Below are 21,049 nucleotides of genomic sequence, written 5' to 3'. Positions count from 1 at the left end.
CTGACTTTTCCATTTGTTGACATGACATGGTTAGATTCAGATGGTAAATATCATATATTATGTTGGGGTCCATATTAGAGAATCACCATGTTTGTGAATGAAACCATCATATTTAAAAACATGATATTAATCATATCATATAATAAAATATCATTTGCTGTTACTACTGTAAATATATATTAAATTATTATTGGATCTCCTTCAATACTTTCAGAATCTTTACTTATTAAAACGATTTTGTTTCTGTATTTTAAAATATATTTTTTTATATTAACACATTTTAAATGACAGCATATTTATTCTCCATTAATGTTCAATACAACGTATATATTTTTTCTGCAATTATACATTTTAGGCGCAGTGAATGGCACATTTTTTCTTAAGGTGGGCCTTTAGCCCCGTTGTACCCTATATATCTCTCTCTTAATGCGGCCCTGAGTGTGACGAGGCTGCCCATACAGCGACCGATTCCCTGGGCCATCTTCTTCATGGCCCTGAGCGCCAAGTCGGTGGCCAAATGCAGCTTTTTGAAGGCGGCAGAGTCTGGCCCCTCCTCATCCTCTGCAGCATCTTGGCTTGAAAAGCCTGGAGAATGGGCATAGTGTGGATCACGGAAGCCGCTTGGCCTGCTGCCATATAAGCCTCATCCACGATGTGGCTCGTGGTTCGACATGGCTTCGAAGGAAGCAATGGTGAAGATTTCCACGCATGTGCGGACGGACAAATATGCGCCGCAACCAGTGCTTAATTTGAGCCGGATCCTGTTCCGGAAAATGTCCGAATTTGGATTTTTGCATTCCGGTAATTGTTTTTAAGGATCTGGCGTTAGATCGTGACAGTGCGTGCGTGCATTTGAGAGTGAGCGCAGGTTTATGTATTTGGAGGTTATGTATTGGTCCCTGAAAGTACCAGGCATTAATTGGGCTCACGTACCTCTCATTCGGCACAAATCCTAATGTTTCCATATTCGCAATGCATTTGAATGAAACTATTATTTATAATGAAGAGGCTTTGTACTTCACGCGCCTTCGTATATCAACAGAAATATCCTCTTCACATGAGCAAAAATGTGCTTGGCATACAAAGTGGACCAGTTATACCACAGACTATTTAAATTGACCAGTGTAACCGTTTATATTTTTGGTTGACTGTATTTTATTTTGATAATGAACAGACTGCGATGTCAAGTTTGAGTTGCGAATATGTGATGTGTGTGTGAGCAAACTTTCCATCAAGTTTGTTTTTATAAATCTCACCTTTTGAGTAGAAAGTGGCGTACGCCTCTTTCAGGGCAGATTTTGTGCATATGCAACGGATATAAATGAGGCCCCAGGTCCCGCACGTCATCCGAGGGGCAGAGGCTGGGCTTGGTATAGGAAACAAGTGGCTCTCTTGAGCGATGAGCATGCAGGAACTGAGTCGATATGCGTTCATCAGAGGGGCCTACTGCATGTGGCTGCTTTGGCCTTTCCTCCCGCGGCTCGACTGCGACAGGGGGCAGAGGCAAGGGATTAGCTGCTGCTCCCCGCCCCCTTTTCCAGGATAGGGATGTGCCTTTACAGCCAGACAGCTTTACAGCATCTGTTTGGTTCTGATTATTATGTCTATCGTGCTGAAATCATGCATTTTAAAGCCATATCGGTTTAAACTTCTGATATATACGGTTTCTGAGTGCACACACACAGAAAGCGTCTTGTCAAATGGAATGTGAGTACTAAAGTTATCTTTCACACACAAGTTTGTGTTAAAAACACACAGTCAGTTATGTCTGTGAAGCTAAACAACTAGGAAAGAAATCGCAAGTTTATATTAGATCTGTGTATTAAGTTACAGCAATGTAATGTACATTACCTATACAGCTGTCTATGCTGTTAATATAGGTGGCCATGCATGCCATTTTTACGGGACACGTCCTGGCCAGGATTTCTGTATGTGGCTCTGTTTTCCTGTTGTCATACTTGCTTAAGGTAATGATTGACCAATAACGTGCAGGCATTGTACATAATCGATCAATCGTGGCATGTGAGAAGGTGGGATCTACAGAGAAAGGTCAAAGTAATCCAAATACGCGCACATGTTAGATGTGTTTGTTCGACACCGATCGTTGTACGACATCAAAGTACAGCGAGTGCGATTTGAAAGCATAAGGAGCCGTCTGCTCTCATAGCTCTCGCGGATGTCATACAGCGATCGCTCTGCACAGAGCAAACAGCCAAAACCTGGATATTTTAGGCAATATAGAAATCCTGGCAAGGACGTGTCCCGTAAAAATGGCCTGTATGGTCACCTTATGTTAATATGACTCAAAAATAAATAAATAAAAGCAGAAAATCACTCACTGCTCTTGAATGAATGATTTCTGTAGCTCAAAAATAAGATATTTCTTACTTGAATGCTGCTTTTAATGCTCTAGCATGAAGATAAACATGCCGGATTGTGTGCAGCTCACTCAGGGCGGTGTCTCTGCTAATTCGGCAGTGTCCGTCAACAGTCATGGGTGGGGCTTGTAAAATGTGATGTCATATTTTACAGATTCTGTGATTGGTAAGCTCGGAGACACTGCTTATGATTTAAGGGGATTAAAAAAAAGAAGCGGATGGATTGTTATAATTATAGGGTGGTTGTGTACACATACTGCCAACACACATTTATGTTCAAACAACATGTAAACGTGAATTTTGCATAATAGGTGCCCTTTAAATTACTAGTTTAAAATGAAATAATTCAAATCGAAAACAAAAACTCTTTCATTATGTAATCCGTAAAGATGCATTTCTTTCTAAAGGCACGTCCAATGAGGAGATGGCAATCAGGATCATCAGCTACATCTTTGTGACACTGACTCAGAAAACTGGTTGATTAATAAATAATTAAAATATCTCCTTACTATTTTTGGGTATTCCCAGTGAGATTGTGCTTGTGGCCCAGGTGAGAGTGGGGGGTAAGAGTCTTCTGAGCAGGCAGGAATCAGTATATGCAGAGATCTACCTGTGGAGGATCCATAACACCCAACAGCTTTCAGTCACTCGAGCCACTTCAATCTAGAAAAGAACTTCTCCCTCTTCTGTTTCCACTGAGGATTAAATCCTTGTCTAGGAGATTGACTGATTGCCATCAGCTGGGCTTGGTGATTGCTCCTCAGCTGGTTTGTGTGTGTTACCAGGGGCAACACATGATGAGCTGCTGCAACTCACCACTGTATTTTCAAAATTTTAACACTGTCTTTTATAACCCATTGCTTAACGGGAAAAGCTGCAAACTGACTCAATTGGTTGTAGTGAATTGTGTTTAATTGTTTTCTAACCTACATTTTACAATCAAAATAATAATATGCCTGCACTATTTTTTTTTTCCTTTACAGAGGTCTATGACTTCACTGATATGTATAGATACGCCACCTACTGGATATTACAGATTTACACAACAACAGGTTATGGTGATATAACGGCATCAAACCTTGCAGAAATGATTGCATGTGTTATGATAATAATTCTATCTAAAATTCAAGTGATTTATAAAATGGGACTTCTCGTCGCTACACAAACCAACAAGATGACACTGCAGGAAGCCTTTGAGGAAAAATTGCAGGTTATTGTAAATACTGCATATTTGAGAACAGTGCTACTGTATTTAACGTGTGTATGACAGAGTGTTTGATTTATTGTAATTATGTATTTCTCAATAACCTTGTCATCTGTTCCAGACTATTCAGGCACACCTGATGCATGAGAGAATCCCATCTACATTACAAAATCGAGTGACGCAGTTTTATAGTTATCATTGGAACCGCACTAAAGGGACATGCGCTGAGGTTTTGTTCAAAGGTGTCCCCCGCTGTTTGAAAATGGACATTGTGTCAAGGTAAACAAGCCTACCTAGTTTGTTTGGGCAGAATATTTTTTATAGACAAAGGATGAATCAAAACTATTGTCTGTGGTAATCACCAGCATTATGATGAAAGGAGGTACAAAGTTTCATTAAAATGTTTTTGAATTTGGTTATTGGCTGTAGCAAAAATAATTATTGACTCTCCAAATTGGCCAACACAATGTACAACAACATGAAAATGCAAACCAAGAAAGTGAAGAAACAATCAGAGATTTAAGACAGTCAGGAAGGCAGAAGGAAGAAAGTGCAACAAAAGAGACATAGACAGAAAATGTCAACAATACTGTGTAAACAAATATGTTTGGATTGGATTTTGAAGGTGGGGAGAAGAAAGAGATTTGACACTGAAGCATATTGGTGCTTCCCTATAAAATAACCTGGAAATTTCCTTAAAGGGGTGATTGCAATTTCACTTTTTTTAACATTAGTTAGTGTGGTATGTTGCTGTTTGAGCATAATATCTGCAAAGTTACGACGCTGAAAGTTCAATGCAAACGGAGATATCTTCTTTTAAAATTATAGCAGTTTAATGCCTACAAATATGGCTCATAGGGACTACAACGAGTTACTTCCCGGGTTAGTGACGTCACAAACCCTGATAAACCCCGCCCCCGGGAACACGCAACAAAGGGGGCGAGGCCATATTGCACTGCTTTAGAGAAGAGGAAGAGTTGTTGCCATGCGGTTCAAACTAGGGATGCACAAAAAAATCTATTCATATATGAATTGCGATTCTGTCATCTAACGATTTTAATGGATTCACAAGTTTCAAAATCAGTGTTCTAATCCTGTTCCTTGCGTCCCCCTGCTCTGCACACACTCTGCGCTTTCAGATCATTTTCACATAGCTATGAGAAGCGTTAAACATGGACACACACTCTGTTGCCATGCTGTAGGATAAAACAGTATATCAAAAGCTAACATAAGCAGTAGCATTTACAAATAACAACGTATCTAAAAGTGAGACAACAAAAAACATAATTAAAGGGATAGTTCACCAAAAAATGAAAATTCTGTCATTAATTACTCACCCTCATGTTGTTCTCTTTCTCCAAAATGGCGGAGGACGGTAACTCGGGAAGAAGAATTGCTGAATAAATTATGTTATTATTGTTTTCTTTGCACACAAAAAGTATTCTCGTAGCTTCGTAAAATTACGGTTGAACCACTGATGTCACATGGACTATTTTACCAATGTCCTTGCTACGTTTCTATGCGTCGATCGTGGTAATATCATTGCTGTCTATGGAGGGTCAGAGACATATCAGATTCCATCAAAAATATCTTAATTTGTGTTTCAAAGATGAACGAAGGTCTTACGGGTTTGGAATGACATGAGGATGAGTAATTATTAATGACAGAATTTTCATTTTTGGGTGAACTAACCCTTTAAGAGCTGTGTGCTTGCACAGGTTCTACGCAATCCTCTTCATCAATTTTCTCTGGGTCCCATTCGGGCTCAAATTGATAAGCAATATTGACGACATCATTGATTACAATACAACTGGAGCATATGCCACTGAGGTGAGGGGCGTGGCATTTCTGAACACGCACTAGGCGGTTTAGCGAATCACAACACACTGGGCCAGCTAACCAATCTGAGCCCATTGCATATTTCTGAGGGAGGGGCTTCATAAAAACAGGAAATCATCAGCGCGTTTATAGGAGAAGGGACAGAGCGGTGTAGAATAAAGGTAAATTGTGGGAAAAATTATTTTTTAAAAACTAAGCATTAACACATGTTAGACTGCACCCCATAAACACAATCAAGCCTCGAAAAAAAACAGTCAACCACCGCTTTAAAACTCAGGTTGCAAGGTTATAAGGTGAGACCTATCTGTCCTATCTGGTAGTATTCAGGTGTTCCTAGTCAGTAGTCCAAAGGCCATGTTGTGTACTGTAGTACTCGTGTGGTGTTAATGTTGCACACATTGTTACTATTTTGTGTTTCATTTAGAATCTGCATGCAGCATTTAAAGAAGCATCATTTATTCTCCCACCTAAGAGAACCTGTCATGAGGGAGCTTTCCACAAGAATTCGCTTCCAGTGTTTCCCTGTTGGTGAGCATTAGTTAAATCTTTGATCAGTCCCAAGCCTACAGCCAGCTTTACTGAAGAACTGTTTTTACATTTTGATGTAATATTGTTGTTTTTTTTAAGGAGAATTTATTTACAAAAAGGGAGACATTGCCACTGGAATGTACTTGATATTAATTGGCAAGGTTAATCTGTGCCTGGACACAAGAGGTAAAAACGTCTTCCAGCGTCTCTCTGCTGGAGCAGCTTTTGGTGATCACTTTTTATGGGAACATAAACACAGTGACACTGCCATAGCTGCAAACTATGTGGATATTGCCATACTCTCCAAAGACGCTTTGGAAGATGTGGCTCTCTTATGTCCATCTGTTGGCAAACTGTTAAAGAGAGCTGCTGAAATGCCACAGCTGTAGTACACTTGACACACTTGTTTATTTTAACTGATATTAGTTGAGCTGTGTGGTATGTTTTTTAGATTTATTAAGTGTAACTGCAAGTCCACTCTGCTAATGGAGAATATTTTGTTCATTTGCCATGTTCTAATTGAGTGTAACTTTTAGGAGTTTATTGTTGATATTGTACTGTGAATTAGTAATTTTTGTAATGTAATATTAATTAGTTATTGTAAAGCTTATTATAAAATGTGACTGCAGGTTGATACTACCGATAAAAGCTGTTTTTTGTTCATTTGTCATTTTATAACTGAATGTACAATCTTCTAAATGAATTTTAGGGATATTGCTATATTTTTGTAGTGCCTGAGAAATGTAAATGACCATAGAGTCTTGTCTTTTTTAACATATATATGCGGTTAGTTTTAAGTGTGGTGCTATCTTTTATGGCAACTAATATACCTTGTCTGGCTAAATAACAAAAAATACTAAATAATTAAAATCTTCAAACTTGCATAGCATTACTTTGTGCTGACATTTTATTCTCCATCTTATTCTCTGTATTATTCTAAAGCTGATGATACACGGGGCAACTTTTTGAGCAATGTTGCCGTCAATGGGCAACTAAGTGAGGCACAGGGCCCACGGCCGATCTAAAATATACAGAGAGAAATTTGTTACCCATTCTCAATGGGAAAGTGCCCATTGAGCAATGCTGCCCATTGAGCAACGCTGCTCAAAAAAGTTGCCCAGCAAAATTGCTCAAAAATTTGCCCCGTATATCATCAGTCTAAGAAAATACATCTATTTAATTATATTATAGGATTTGAAGAAAAAATATATTTTCTTCCAAATTATAAATGCAGAGGCTATTTGCATTAAATGCATATACTGTTAAAATGCTATTTACGCTAACTGAAAATAGTATTTTCTTTACACTAAGTGTAAATAGCCAGTCCCTTCAGGATTTCGTGGGACTTTTTTCTGATTTTTGCGGCCTAAATTGACTGATTTTGCTGCGGCTTTTCTCAAAATTTGTGGTGATATTTGCGGCATTTCTTATTGTTTTGCCGTGAAAAGATACCACAGACAACGTTCTTCTAAAATTGTTAGGACTTTTCTGACTTCGAGAACCATTGTATGGCTCCAGACTAACATTTGAAGACACCAGCACCAGTGCCGTTAAGTTCTACAGTCAACCACCGCTTTAAAACTCAGGTTGCAAGGTTATAAGGTGAGACCTATCTGTCCTATCTGGTAGTATTCAGGTGTTCCTAGTCAGTAGTCCAAAGGCCATGTTGTGTACTGTAGTACTCGTGTGGTGTTAATGTTGCACACATTGTTACTATTTTGTGTTTCATTTAGAATCTGCATGCAGCATTTAAAGAAGCATCATTTATTCTCCCACCTAAGAGAACCTGTCATGAGGGAGCTTTCCACAAGAATTCGCTTCCAGTGTTTCCCTGTTGGTGAGCATTAGTTAAATCTTTGATCAGTCCCAAGCCTACAGCCAGCTTTACTGAAGAACTGTTTTTACATTTTGATGTAATATTGTTGTTTTTTTTAAGGAGAATTTATTTACAAAAAGGGAGACATTGCCACTGGAATGTACTTGATATTAATTGGCAAGGTTAATCTGTGCCTGGACACAAGAGGTAAAAACGTCTTCCAGCGTCTCTCTGCTGGAGCAGCTTTTGGTGATCACTTTTTATGGGAACATAAACACAGTGACACTGCCATAGCTGCAAACTATGTGGATATTGCCATACTCTCCAAAGACGCTTTGGAAGATGTGGCTCTCTTATGTCCATCTGTTGGCAAACTGTTAAAGAGAGCTGCTGAAATGCCACAGCTGTAGTACACTTGACACACTTGTTTATTTTAACTGATATTAGTTGAGCTGTGTGGTATGTTTTTTAGATTTATTAAGTGTAACTGCAAGTCCACTCTGCTAATGGAGAATATTTTGTTCATTTGCCATGTTCTAATTGAGTGTAACTTTTAGGAGTTTATTGTTGATATTGTACTGTGAATTAGTAATTTTTGTAATGTAATATTAATTAGTTATTGTAAAGCTTATTATAAAATGTGACTGCAGGTTGATACTACCGATAAAAGCTGTTTTTTGTTCATTTGTCATTTTATAACTGAATGTACAATCTTCTAAATGAATTTTAGGGATATTGCTATATTTTTGTAGTGCCTGAGAAATGTAAATGACCATAGAGTCTTGTCTTTTTTAACATATATATGCGGTTAGTTTTAAGTGTGGTGCTATCTTTTATGGCAACTAATATACCTTGTCTGGCTAAATAACAAAAAATACTAAATAATTAAAATCTTCAAACTTGCATAGCATTACTTTGTGCTGACATTTTATTCTCCATCTTATTCTCTGTATTATTCTAAAGCTGATGATACACGGGGCAACTTTTTGAGCAATGTTGCCGTCAATGGGCAACTAAGTGAGGCACAGGGCCCACGGCCGATCTAAAATATACAGAGAGAAATTTGTTACCCATTCTCAATGGGAAAGTGCCCATTGAGCAATGCTGCCCATTGAGCAACGCTGCTCAAAAAAGTTGCCCAGCAAAATTGCTCAAAAATTTGCCCCGTATATCATCAGTCTAAGAAAATACATCTATTTAATTATATTATAGGATTTGAAGAAAAAATATATTTTCTTCCAAATTATAAATGCAGAGGCTATTTGCATTAAATGCATATACTGTTAAAATGCTATTTACGCTAACTGAAAATAGTATTTTCTTTACACTAAGTGTAAATAGCCAGTCCCTTCAGGATTTCGTGGGACTTTTTTCTGATTTTTGCGGCCTAAATTGACTGATTTTGCTGCGGCTTTTCTCAAAATTTGTGGTGATATTTGCGGCATTTCTTATTGTTTTGCCGTGAAAAGATACCACAGACAACGTTCTTCTAAAATTGTTAGGACTTTTCTGACTTCGAGAACCATTGTATGGCTCCAGACTAACATTTGAAGACACCAGCACCAGTGCCGTTAAGTTCTACAGAAGGTGGCACCAGCACCTGACAGCAAAGCACTCACCCTAATCACACATGTACATCTCGGAGATGTCTATTTGATGTCTGCATTTACATATGCAAGATGTATTTATTAGAGTGTTTGCTCATCTGCAATAAGTCTCTAAGCCGTTTCCTGTCAGATGCCAAATAGACATTTATTAGAATGCATGTAAAAGTGCTTCTGAGCCGTTTATCAGATTACACAGCAGATGTTTCCCAGATCTTTAGCAGACGTCTTACAGATGTACTTGTGCTGTCTGGGTAGTTGAGATGCAGATAACATTAACTTTTATTACTGCCATTCATAATGTCTAAATATAATATAATGAATACAAATATATATATATATATATATATTAGGGAGTGGAAATGGCTAATAAGTCTATAAGTACTTCTCTGCAGCCATCTACTAGTGATAATTTAATGTATTTTTATTTTTAAATAAGTGCTTTCCTACATTATGCAACTTGTAGTTTCATAAATGGGGGCAACCTATGAAGGATGAACAAATAATATCACATTAAAAATACCTTTCAAATTCAGTAATACTTAAAGCTTTGAAGTGCTGGCAAAAGTTGTGTGAAGCATTTAAAACCACTCGAAAACATTAGACCATTTCTGCCACAAGTTGTTCTTGTACCTAGTTTTAATTCCATGGTGAATGGTGGTGATTTGTGTTTATTGAACAATGTTTTTCCTGGTTTCCACATCAGTGGCCTTTGTTCTGATATCTGTAGCTTTAACAGAATTCTGTGCAGAATTTTAATGCTTCTCGCAAGATTTCACAGAGATCTTATTGATTCTGCAGCGAATTCAACTGCTTTTTTCACTGTATCTCCCAGCGCTGTGTATAACGGTGTTTCGTGATCGAGATTTTTTTTCCTCCTTTCATCGGGTCATCTTGCAAGTCTTTGGCAGTAAATTGAGGGTTTTTCTCAGTTGCTCTAATCAAACATTTTATGATATTGTGCTTTTTCTTCAACACCCTGAAAGGTTTCATGGTACAACACATTTTAAACTTATGATTAAGTCTGCCAGCTGTGGTCGGCACCGATAGCCTCGTGATTAGTGTGCTGACGTATAGCGAGTGACCCGAGTTCGATTCCCATCTCAAGGTCCTTTGCCGATCCTATACCCCCTCTCTTCACCCAATGCTTTCCTGTCTGCTCAGTGTTCTCTACTGTCCTATCAAAAAAAGGCAAAAGCCCATAAATATAACTTAAAAAAAAGTCTGCCAGCTGTCTAGGGACTTTCAGTGTCTTGTAATGTAACAATAGACTTAATGTAACAATAGACTTTCTAAGGTAAAAAAAGACTATTTATTCTTATAGGCTGTTTCTCCTAATAATAAAGATAATAAAGTTCATCTCTGTGAAAAAGAAAGCCTGTAATACTCAAAATAGTTTCGGTACATAAATGTGTGTGTGGTAGCGCAAGTATGCATGTATCCAGGACTGGGAGATATGGATGCTGCTCCACAGCATGTGCAATTTATGTGTAACTGACCTGGCTCTGCGGGCTACGAATATGACTGCCCAGGCAATTGGCAGGGCGATGGCCTGCCTGGTAGTGCTTAAGCGTCACCTATGGTTAAACCTCACGCCAACAAGGCCTCGGGCTCTTTGGCCCCACTGTGGAGTGTTTTCGCGGAGCAAACTATGCGCCACTTCCTGCCCAAACGCTCCAGCTCGAAGGCTCCACTGACTCAAAGCCTGCAAAGCTTACTCCATCGCCCAACTTAGCCTCAGCATTGGCTAGACCTCCATCCAAGAAGTCTCGCGCTTGCCTTCCAATCCCCCGTTCAGCTGTGGGTGCTGGAGGCGCTTTTCTTACTGTAAATGCTTGCCCCGTCCCACCTAATTTGCACACACCCAAAATACCACTGTTATAGCAGCCCAAATCACAAAAAAGAGCACTTTTTCTCTTCGCTATGACACAAATGCCATTCAAGAGACTTAAACCCCTCGCCTCCTAGGTTCGGGCTTGGGAAGCCATCCCTGGTGTGTCGAGTTGGGTTGTGCAGACTTAAGAATAAGGCTACTCCCTCCAATTCACTCACAGACCTCCCCATTTCAGGCATGTGATCCAAACTTTGGTTCAGGATGACAAAGCTCATGTTCTCCAAACTGAAGTAAAGTATCTGCTGACGAAGGGCGCCATAGAAATGGTCCCGCCAGTTCTAAGCGAGTCAGGATTTTGTAGACACTATTTCCTCATTCCAAAGAGAGACGGTGGGCTCAGGCCTATCCTCGATCTTAGGCACCTGAACCATGCCCTAATGAAGCAGCCATTCAGGTTGTTGACTGTGAAACAGATCCTCGGTGGATATAAAATATGTTTACTTTCATATCCAGATAGCCCCCCAGCACAGATTGTTTTAGAGATTTATGTTCGAAGGGGTGGCTTACCAGTACACAGTCCTCCTATTTGGACTGTCTCTGGCACCACACACTTTTACGAAGTGGATGGACGTTGTCCTCTCCCTTCTGAGACAGAAGAGAGTGTGTTTCATGAAGTACCTTGATGACTGGTTAGTCACAGTCTGATCAGAGTTCGAGATCTGTGCCTATCTCTACTCCTCACTCATTTGGAGCACCTTGGACTCAGAATCAATTTGGCCAAGAGCTCCCTGCCTCCCAGCCAGCGAGTTGCTTTCCTTGGTATAATTCTAGACTCAACCCAGATGCGGGCCTGGCACTGGAGCACTGGAGCACTCTGAAAATTCAGCAGCATCATTCAAATTAAGGGTTTCTTTTCCTCTCAGAGTATTCCAGAGGATGCTGGGCCTGATGGCGGCCACCACCTCTGTGGTTCTGTTGGTCCTGCTTCAAATGTAGCCCCTTCAATACTACCTACAATCCTGTGTCCTGTCCCGTGCTTGGCTTCTGGGATGCCTCAGCCTCAAGATGACCACCATTGTGTCAGAACTGTGGCCCCTTGGAAGGCCCCTCACCTGAGACAGTTGTCCAACTGGGACTGACCTTCAGAAGGAAGGTAGTTACGACAGACGTCTCCAACTCAGGTTGGGGTGCACTGTGTGAGGACAGGCCAGCGTACAGCTCCTGGTCCAGCCTGTAGGAATGCCTGCTTATCAGCTGCCTGGAAATGATACAATTTTTTCTGGCGCTAAAAACCTTTCTACTGGCCCTGAAGAGACACCACATCCTTGTCTGGTTGGACAGCATGACAGTGGTGGCCTTCATAAATCACCAGGGCGGTCTCAGGTCATAGCCTATACAGAATGGTGAGACGCCTCCTTCTATGGGCACAATGCAGCCTGCAATCCCTGAGGGCTGTACATGTGCCAGGCAAATTGAACAAATTGAGCAGACATGTTGTCCCAGGGCAGTGTGCCCCTAGGGAAATGGAGACCCCACCACCAAATGATTCAGATGATTTGGGATGTCTTCGGGAAGGCAGAGGTAGACCACTTCGACTCAGAAGACAACTCTCATTGCCCAATATTTTTCTCGAAGAAGCGAGACACACTGGCACATAAATGGCCCAATACACACCTATACGATTTTCCCCCGATCGCTCTGCTACCTCAGGTCATCAAAAGTCAGGGAGGTCAGATGATCAGTACTTCTAGTGGCCCCACACTGACGGATCCAATCATGGTTCCCAGAGTTGATTCAGCTGCTGTCTGCAGCCCCTTGGTTATTTTCATTAAGGAAGGACCTTCTCTATTCAGCAAGAGGGACAATTTGGCACCCCCAACCCAAGTTGTGCAGACTACATCTGTGGCCCCTCAATGAGAACCTTTGCAGCTCCCCATGAGGGTTGCCAAAACCATGTTAGAGGCTAGAACCCTGTCTATGAGATGCCTCCATGCCCTCAAATGGTCTGTATTCTCTGACTGGTGTGCAGTCCAGAATGAAGACCCATCTTCCTGCAGCGTGTTGTCCGTCTTGACTTTTTTTTTCAAGATGCTGGATAAGGGGGCTAGTTTTCTCTGCCCAGTCAGGGCCCTTTATTTGTATTTTTTATTATCTGTGTTTTTTTGTTCTGTCACTGTCATTCTGTTACACTGTGGAAGCTTCTGTCACGAAAACAAATTCCTCGTATATGTGTAAACATACCTGGCAATAATGCTCAATCTGATTCTGATTCTGATTAAGTTTATATAGAGTGCTCTAGCCAGTTTTGGCGATCAGAACAGCTCTTTGTGTGATTTAGAGGCTGCTCTAAAAGTCTGCTAGTTACAAAGCAGAGATTATCCCGCTGGATAGTGTGTCTTATGCCTCAGTGGGCTTATAGTGCCCTATTGGAGTCAGGGCCTCCAGGGGAATGACATCCTCCTGGGCTTGGTCCAGTGGAGTCTCCATTGGAGACATCTGTGCTGCAGCTGGCTGGTCTTCGCCATCTACCTTTGTTAGGTTTTATTAAGTAATTTTTTGTAAGTCATTTAACTTTGTAACATTTAACTAGCTTTAACTTGCCATAACATGCATTTGTTGCAAAATAGTTAGAATTAATAAATACGCATCAAGCTAAATTAACTAGTTGTACATTATTAACTTTAAGGATAAGTTAAACAATTATCCTTAAACATATATTTTTTTAAATTTTCCTTAATCCTTATAATTCCTTTAATAATTCTTTATAATTATAATATAGTGTGCTGTTCATAATATCATCCATTGTTATGCCCAATGAAGCCTCATCAAATGTGCATACATGCACTGAACACTTCTGAATCTGAACCTAACCTGTTTATAATCTCTATTATTATTTATATATAACTATTAGTAATTACAAGTTTCTAAATAATCAATATCCATCACTGATATGTAAATATGGGCAATTCTTTCAATTGTTTTCTGTGTAAAGACATACATGAAAATAATCAATTGTCCATTCTGTTATTTTTTAACAGATAATTTAATCTTAACTTCAGGATTGTGACATACTTTCCAAATACAAGGTCTCTCAGTAAATGGTGCATTTGTGGTCACATGCACATTGGTGTCAATGATACAAATGCTTTATGAAGAGCAGTCATCATCATAAGTAAAGTTTGATGAGCTCATCACTGACAGCAGAGGGCGTCAGCACACCGAGGTCAGTAAAGAGTAATGTGATGAGGGATGGAGGGGTGTAGTCGATCATGGGGTGCTCTTGGTTCAGATCTTTCACAGTTTTCAAGATATCTGCTTTATACTGAAAGACAAGAAACGAGCGATATTATGCATCTATTCTGTGTGATATGTGCAACTGAACAAGTGCTTCAGTTATCTTACCTTGAATCTGTCAGGTACGTCTTGCTGGTTAAGAGGGTAGAGTCGCACAAACTTAAAACTTTCTGCCACCACATAAAATGGTTTGTTGTGCGCCTTGGAGCACACAGCCATCTGATAGGTACCAATCTACAAAATAAATGAAATAATTTTACCAATCTATGAAATGAATGTAATAATAATAACATAGCTAAATGCATTTTGTTTTAAGACAAGACACTAAGCAAAAGTATGTATGTTTCAGACCTTGTTTATAACACCTCCACTTTCCACAACACCCTCAGCACCGACAATTACCAGGTCAACCTTCTCCATTATGTACCTGAAAACACACAAAATAAGCAGCGAATGTTTATATGCAACCAAAAACTTCAATAATTTTAATTTTATAGCCACAACACGATAACCAAAGTTTGGTGCTGAAGCTCACCTTAAAACCATCCATCAAGAGAATAGAAATGTTTATATTGCTGATATTTCTGATTAATAGTTTTTGGAATGACCAATTATTGAATTTGAACGCTGATTTGCAGAGGCGGACAGTAGTGAAGTATTTTTACTCTGCTGTAAAAGTACTTTTCAAGTGTCTGTACTTTATCAGAGTGTTTTTCTTTAGAAAACTTTACTTCACAACATTCCAAAGCATAATATTGTACTTTTTACTGCACTACGTCTCATATTAAATATAATTTAATACTTAATTACATTAGAAACCAATTACTTCCTTACTTTTACTCAAGTAAAAGTAATTCAAAGATTTACTTGAGTACAAGAAAGTACTAAATTTTTAATGTTCTTAAGTATTAAAGGTAAAACAAACAACAACTTTTATTTATGAAATGAAGTGCAGTAAAAAGTATGCCATTATGCTTGGGAATGTAGTGAAGTAAAGTTTTCCAAAGAAACACACTCTGATAAACTACAGATACTTTTTAAAATTTACTTGAGTAAAATAAAAATACTTCACTACTGTCCGCCTCTGGATTTGAATAGCGTTAAGAATTAAAGCATTAGTATTTTGGCATAAAAACAATTTTTCAAAAAAAGTATAAACTTACCCGACTGCAGCGTCAAGCACCACTGTGACGGGTATATTGAGGTTGCATAATTTTTGAGCCATAAGTTTACTAAGGAGCAAAAGGGGGAAAACATTCAGAAAAGACTAACATAAAAAATACTATGTAAACAATATACAAATGCACACATATTTTCATAGCAAGCTTAGGCAACATATTGATTCTTGAGGTCATGATTTGATACAAAATCGATTCTAGATTTTGAATCAAATTTATGATTTATGTGATTTATGCATAGATTTGATTCTAGTCTACTGTTTTGTGTTATTTTTCCTAGTAGACAGTTTAATAATAACAGTTTAATAACAGTTTGAAAAACATGCCACTGAATTAAATGTAAACCTTCAAATTTATTGTTTTCTCTTCCTATTTTAGTCAACCCAATATTATAAAACAAATGCCATTTAAGCTGACTCCAGTCATTAAATGACACACATGACTAGCATTCGTCAGTAATAAAGCAAGGCAAGCCTGGAGACAAACAGAAAAACTACTTCGTATGTACATAAAATTCCTTCATACAAAAATAAAAACTTTTGCAAATACATAATTGGTAAATAAAATAAAAATAAATAAACAATAGGACAAATACAATAGAAAAAAAATGTTTTTTAGATACAGTAGCCTAGGTTTATTTTGACTAACATGTCCTAAGAAATACTACAGAAATTGAATAATCAAATGTAAAAATAACACTGCATAGTCTTCACAGTATGAATTACATATAAACTGATTAATAATGAAAATACAAAAGTGATTCAGGTTTTTTTTTTAAACATCAACATTTTATTAGGCTGCTGTCCCTTTAAGAACGAATGCATGGAACCAATACACCAGTGGTCGGCAAAAGGCGGCCCGCGGGCCAAAACTGGCCCGCCAGCAATAATATCTGGCCCGCGCCGGCGCCCGCAGTCAGATTATTTTGATAGCGGCTGGTTCATGACAGCAACAGTTAGCCTACACAATCAGAGTATGTGAGTGGAGCAGAGCGCGGAGTGGAGCGGTGTGATTTTGACTGGAGCGAGGAGCTGATTTTTTAAAAGTCAGAGCGTGGTTTTCACTCGCTCCAAGAGCTCTCCATCACGAGCACAATTCATGCCAACAGCCTGTAATATAACTGCATATTTAGCAAGAATTCACATGTTAAATATATTTAGCTAGCTTGATAGAGTAGGATCACTCAAATCAGGAAGAATGTGAAGCTATGATGACGGCAATGGACATGAGCGTGAAGTTATAGTTCTCAAGGAATTTGTTCCTTCTAGATACTGAATATTTTCAGCTGAAAGCACGATTTAAACAAGTACTACAACACTTATTCACACGCAATCAGTCTCTCAATAATGCATTCAAACAAATGTAATCTTACAGTGCTACTTCATCTGTATCTGATTTCGAATGAGCAGAAATCTGTAAGAAATGCATCGATCCGTAGGTAAAATAACTGACAAAAATGTAGTTATTTTCATCACAAACAAAATTTGCACTGCAGAAATCAGCAATTATACATTTGGTGACAACCGTGTTATTAGCTTGTCATGTGGTAGGAAAAAAGTTTGATCACTATTGTTCCAATAAGCCACTTTGAAACTTTGCTGTTATTTTATTTTTTAATATACGTTATGAACAGAACTGCGGTATTTCAAACATACTGAAACACTTTAGCCGCAGAGCGGTGTTTCTGCGATGAGTGGAGCGGGAAATGGTAAACCCGGAGCGGAGTGATTATTAAATGCTCGGAGCACGGAGGGGAAATTGTTGATGCTCCACTCCGCTCACATACTCTGCCGGACACCACCACACAAATGTGGCTTTTTGTTAATGACTGTCCTTCTACAGGATTTAACACAGAATAACAGCTCACTACCAGTTACAAAAGACACTGTAACAGTCTGTCACAGACAATTCTATTTGCATTTTTCATCAATTCATTTCTTAAATTATCCTTTGACTATGTTCTGCCAAACTTACTTGCCGACCCGTTATACACTTTCTAATAAACTTTATGTTCACGTATGACATAGACTGTTTATGTGAATACTCCTCACGATTTTTACGCTTTTACCGCTTTGAAGAAACTGCCGTTTTAAGTATCAATAACGATTCTTAAAGGTTTTCCTCTATAGTTGTATATTAATAGAAAACTACTGGGTTCTGAAAAAATGTATGCAAAAACTGATCAAATTTAAACTCAGTCAAAAACATCTGAAGCCATTGTGCTTAGTTCCAGTATTACTGCATGTTATCTTTGTAGGGCAGAACAGTAGACAGCAAGAGACACTCGAGCAGTGTTGTAAAGACTCACCCTGCTGAATCCGGCTGTGATTCAGTGACATATACTGTGAAGCGTTTGTTATCAGCTGCTGCATTTTCCAGAACCTTTAAAACCACTCGGGACGATGAGTGTGTCAGGATTTTCTGCAGATGGAAAGTAGAAATGAGCAGAACGTCACCAAAAGAATGACAAAAAGACATGCCCCAATTCCTCTACTACTATACTTACAGCTCCATCTTTGATAAAGGTGTGGCACAGTTTACCCACTTTGCCCCGAGACAGGGATATTTTCTTCAGGAAGAGTTCACCTCGCTCTATCATCACATTCTTACATTGTGAGAGATCCTGTGAAAAAGGGAGAAACAGCAACCATCACCATAACAAGGTCGATCACGCCATGACAAGAAAAACAAAAGTGCCAACTGTGCATAATAACATCATAAAATAAAACAAAAATAACTACAGTGATTTAAGAGCATTTAAAACAATGGATATTTAATGACAATATTTCATTATTATCTTCCACGTTTTCGATTCTCTTGAACTGCAATGCACTTGAATGTGACACCAGGATTATTTATATAATTAACTAAAACTAATACCATAAAAAAATGTGTTAGTCGAAATAAACGTTAACTGAAATATTAAAAAACCTTAACTTATTTTATTTGAGCAAGTTTCCAAGGTAACATTTCTCAGTTTAAATTTATATACTCTAATAAAAATAACAAAAACTGGAAAAATACTATATAGACATATTTTTAAAAAGGAAAACTAATAAAAATGACCAAAACACAACAGAATTACTAAAACGTTAACTACAATTAAAACGAAAATGGAAAATATAAAAATAAAAACTAAATAAAATTATATTAATATAAACTATATAACTAAATAATTGAATTAAAATGATAGCATCTTAATGATACTCAATTCTCTAGATTTGAGTTTTCTTATAAACCTAGCACTGAATACTACGAATTTGGCTGGCCCTTTGATAAATTGTTTAGTTTTCTTTTATACAGTGCTTTGGATAAAAGCGTTTGCTAAATCCATAAATGTAAATGAACACTGCGTGGCACATTTGTAATTGTGACGTTAGAAAAGAGAAGCAGCATTTTCTGACAAGCAGATGAAGGCAGGATTACTCTCATTTCAATACGCTTGTCTCTTTTGAACCCGTGTAGTGCCAGTGAGCTCTAAACCCTGGAATGTGATGCGGTCTTAATTCACTAAACAGCAGCAATATTAAACAGAGCAACTAGACTGACTGAAATGTTGAACCGACCGGATGTTCCAGTGAGGTGAGACTGATGAAGCGCAGGAAGAGCTCTCCTCCAGATGACACCGCCACCGATGAATCCGTCTCTTCTAGTCTATGTATGGCTTTTGTCATGTTCTCTCGCAGGCCAAGGATCGTCTCACCTAGAGAAGCACCCGCATTGGTTAACATGCGCATCTCATATCCCTGCACACTTTCCTGAAAACAAGACAAAGCTCACTTTGATCCCTCTTGAGGAATTTAAGCAGCGATCGTATAGCAGCCACCGCTGAAGCCACATCTGGGTCTTCTCTGATCTGCGCTCGGAAATATTCCACCAGTTCTGAGAGGAAAAAAATTCATAAGTTAATACATTTCAGTGTTTAGCCAAATGGAGCTCGCAAGTAACCAACATTAAATTCCCATTGTGAGAATGTGAAGGCGAAGCATATTACAAAACATAAACACTTCAATAACATTCTGGGCTTTTTATGTTTTTTTTTTCTGTAACACTTTACAGCAAGGTTTAACTTGTTACCATGAATTAACTATTCAATTCAATTTATTTATCTACATTAGTTTACACAAACTAACAATGAACAGTTCTTCTACAGCAGTTATAAATATTACCTTAAATTAATTTGAACATTTGCACATTCCCTAAATCTAAAGTTGTCTTTTAACATTAACATTAAGATGATGCTGTAAAAAAATACACCGCAATATATTACATATTGCTCAGTGTTTGTTCATATTAACTAATGCATTAACTTATGTTAAGTGAGACCTCACCTTACTGTAGTTTCTCTGAATGTCACTCATAATAACGCAAAAGTCGTGGAGATAGATGCACATGGACACGGAACGCACATTTTGCCCGTCATATAATTGTGCAAAGCAAATGGAAAATCTGCCTTTATGTTTTTCGCAACATAACGGAATTAACCAAATCATTTATTCATTTATAATCTAGAAGGTGATCAGAAGACCACAGCTACTAGCAAAATGGCATGACCCATTATTGCAAACCTTATATACTACTTTGCGTTGTGTCTTTCTCAAAACTCACCTGCTTCTTCCATATTAAAACTGCTCAATGCGTCTCTGTTGACGAATGATGCGAGTCACGAGCAAATACTCTTACAACGCGTTGCTGATGCAATGTTCTCTCAAGACACTTTATGAGACTGAACCCGGTGAAATATTGTGACTGCCAACAGAATAAGGTTTATCCTACTAACTCCTTTCAAATTAACGACTTTGTCAACAGAATAATGTTTGCTTTATGAATTTATTTCAAATTATCACCGCTATGAAGTAAGCAAGTTGACTTGCACTGGTTCTTCTACTTCTTCTTCTGGTGTTAATGGCGGTTGGCAAACCAACTTAAATGGTGCATTCCCGCCACCTACTGGATAGGAGTGTGGAGCGCATAATGATTGGAAGTTTGAGAACTATAGCCAAAAAAAAAAACAAATATTAAAGGGGTCATATGTTGCGATTTCAAGTTTTCCTTTCTCTTTGGAGTGTTACAAGCTCTTGGTGCATAAAGAAGACCTGTAAAGTTGCAAAGACTAAAGTCTCAAATCCAAAGAGATATTCGTTATAAAAGTTAAGAGTCAGCCACGCCTGCCTAAAACGGCTCGTTCTAACACGCCCCCACATATCTACCTCACTATTTGGGTGGCGTTATGCAACTCTTCCCACATCTTCACGCAAAGAAAGAAGGCGTAACTTTTATTCTCGCTGTAGTATTGTTGCCGCCGCCGCCATGTCGTGAAGGCGCTGTTTCATTGTGAAAGCGAAACTACTTTGTTTGGCCTTCCAAAAGAGGA

The 21,049-nt window shown here is 38.5% G+C and overlaps 2 protein-coding genes across 2 annotated transcripts in view; one reads left to right on the top strand and one right to left on the bottom strand.

The window, feature by feature from the left end:
* The window catches only part of LOC107675947 (potassium channel KAT1-like), a 23,050-nt gene extending 16,712 nt beyond the window's left edge, over window positions 1-6,338 (top strand). The window contains exons 5-8 of the mRNA XM_016470442.1: window positions 3,362-3,588; window positions 3,704-3,861; window positions 5,846-5,949; window positions 6,049-6,338. Coding sequence (XP_016325928.1) covers window positions 3,362-3,588; window positions 3,704-3,861; window positions 5,846-5,949; window positions 6,049-6,338 — 779 coding nt within the window. The remainder of the gene's footprint in view (window positions 1-3,361; window positions 3,589-3,703; window positions 3,862-5,845; window positions 5,950-6,048) is intronic.
* Window positions 6,339-14,230: 7,892 nt separating this feature from the next.
* eif2b1 (eukaryotic translation initiation factor 2B, subunit 1 alpha) lies at window positions 14,231-20,687 on the bottom strand. The gene is made up of 9 exons (XM_016470446.1): window positions 20,284-20,687; window positions 19,456-19,557; window positions 19,242-19,378; window positions 18,182-18,298; window positions 17,984-18,096; window positions 15,661-15,729; window positions 14,849-14,924; window positions 14,606-14,731; window positions 14,231-14,525 (listed from the first exon to the last, which is right to left on the bottom strand). Exons 1-9 carry the CDS (start codon window positions 20,294-20,296, stop codon window positions 14,370-14,372), a joined length of 909 nt encoding a protein of 302 aa, XP_016325932.1. The 5' UTR covers window positions 20,297-20,687; the 3' UTR covers window positions 14,231-14,369.
* Window positions 20,688-21,049: the final 362 nt, after the last annotated feature.

Source organism: Sinocyclocheilus anshuiensis, unplaced genomic scaffold (genome assembly GCF_001515605.1).
Source record: "Sinocyclocheilus anshuiensis isolate Anshui unplaced genomic scaffold, SAMN03320099.WGS_v1.1 scaffold2892, whole genome shotgun sequence".
Taxonomy (NCBI): Eukaryota; Metazoa; Chordata; class Actinopteri; order Cypriniformes; family Cyprinidae; genus Sinocyclocheilus; species Sinocyclocheilus anshuiensis.
Note: the sequence above shows the minus strand (reverse complement) of the source record. Positions and strands in the feature narration are given on the sequence as shown.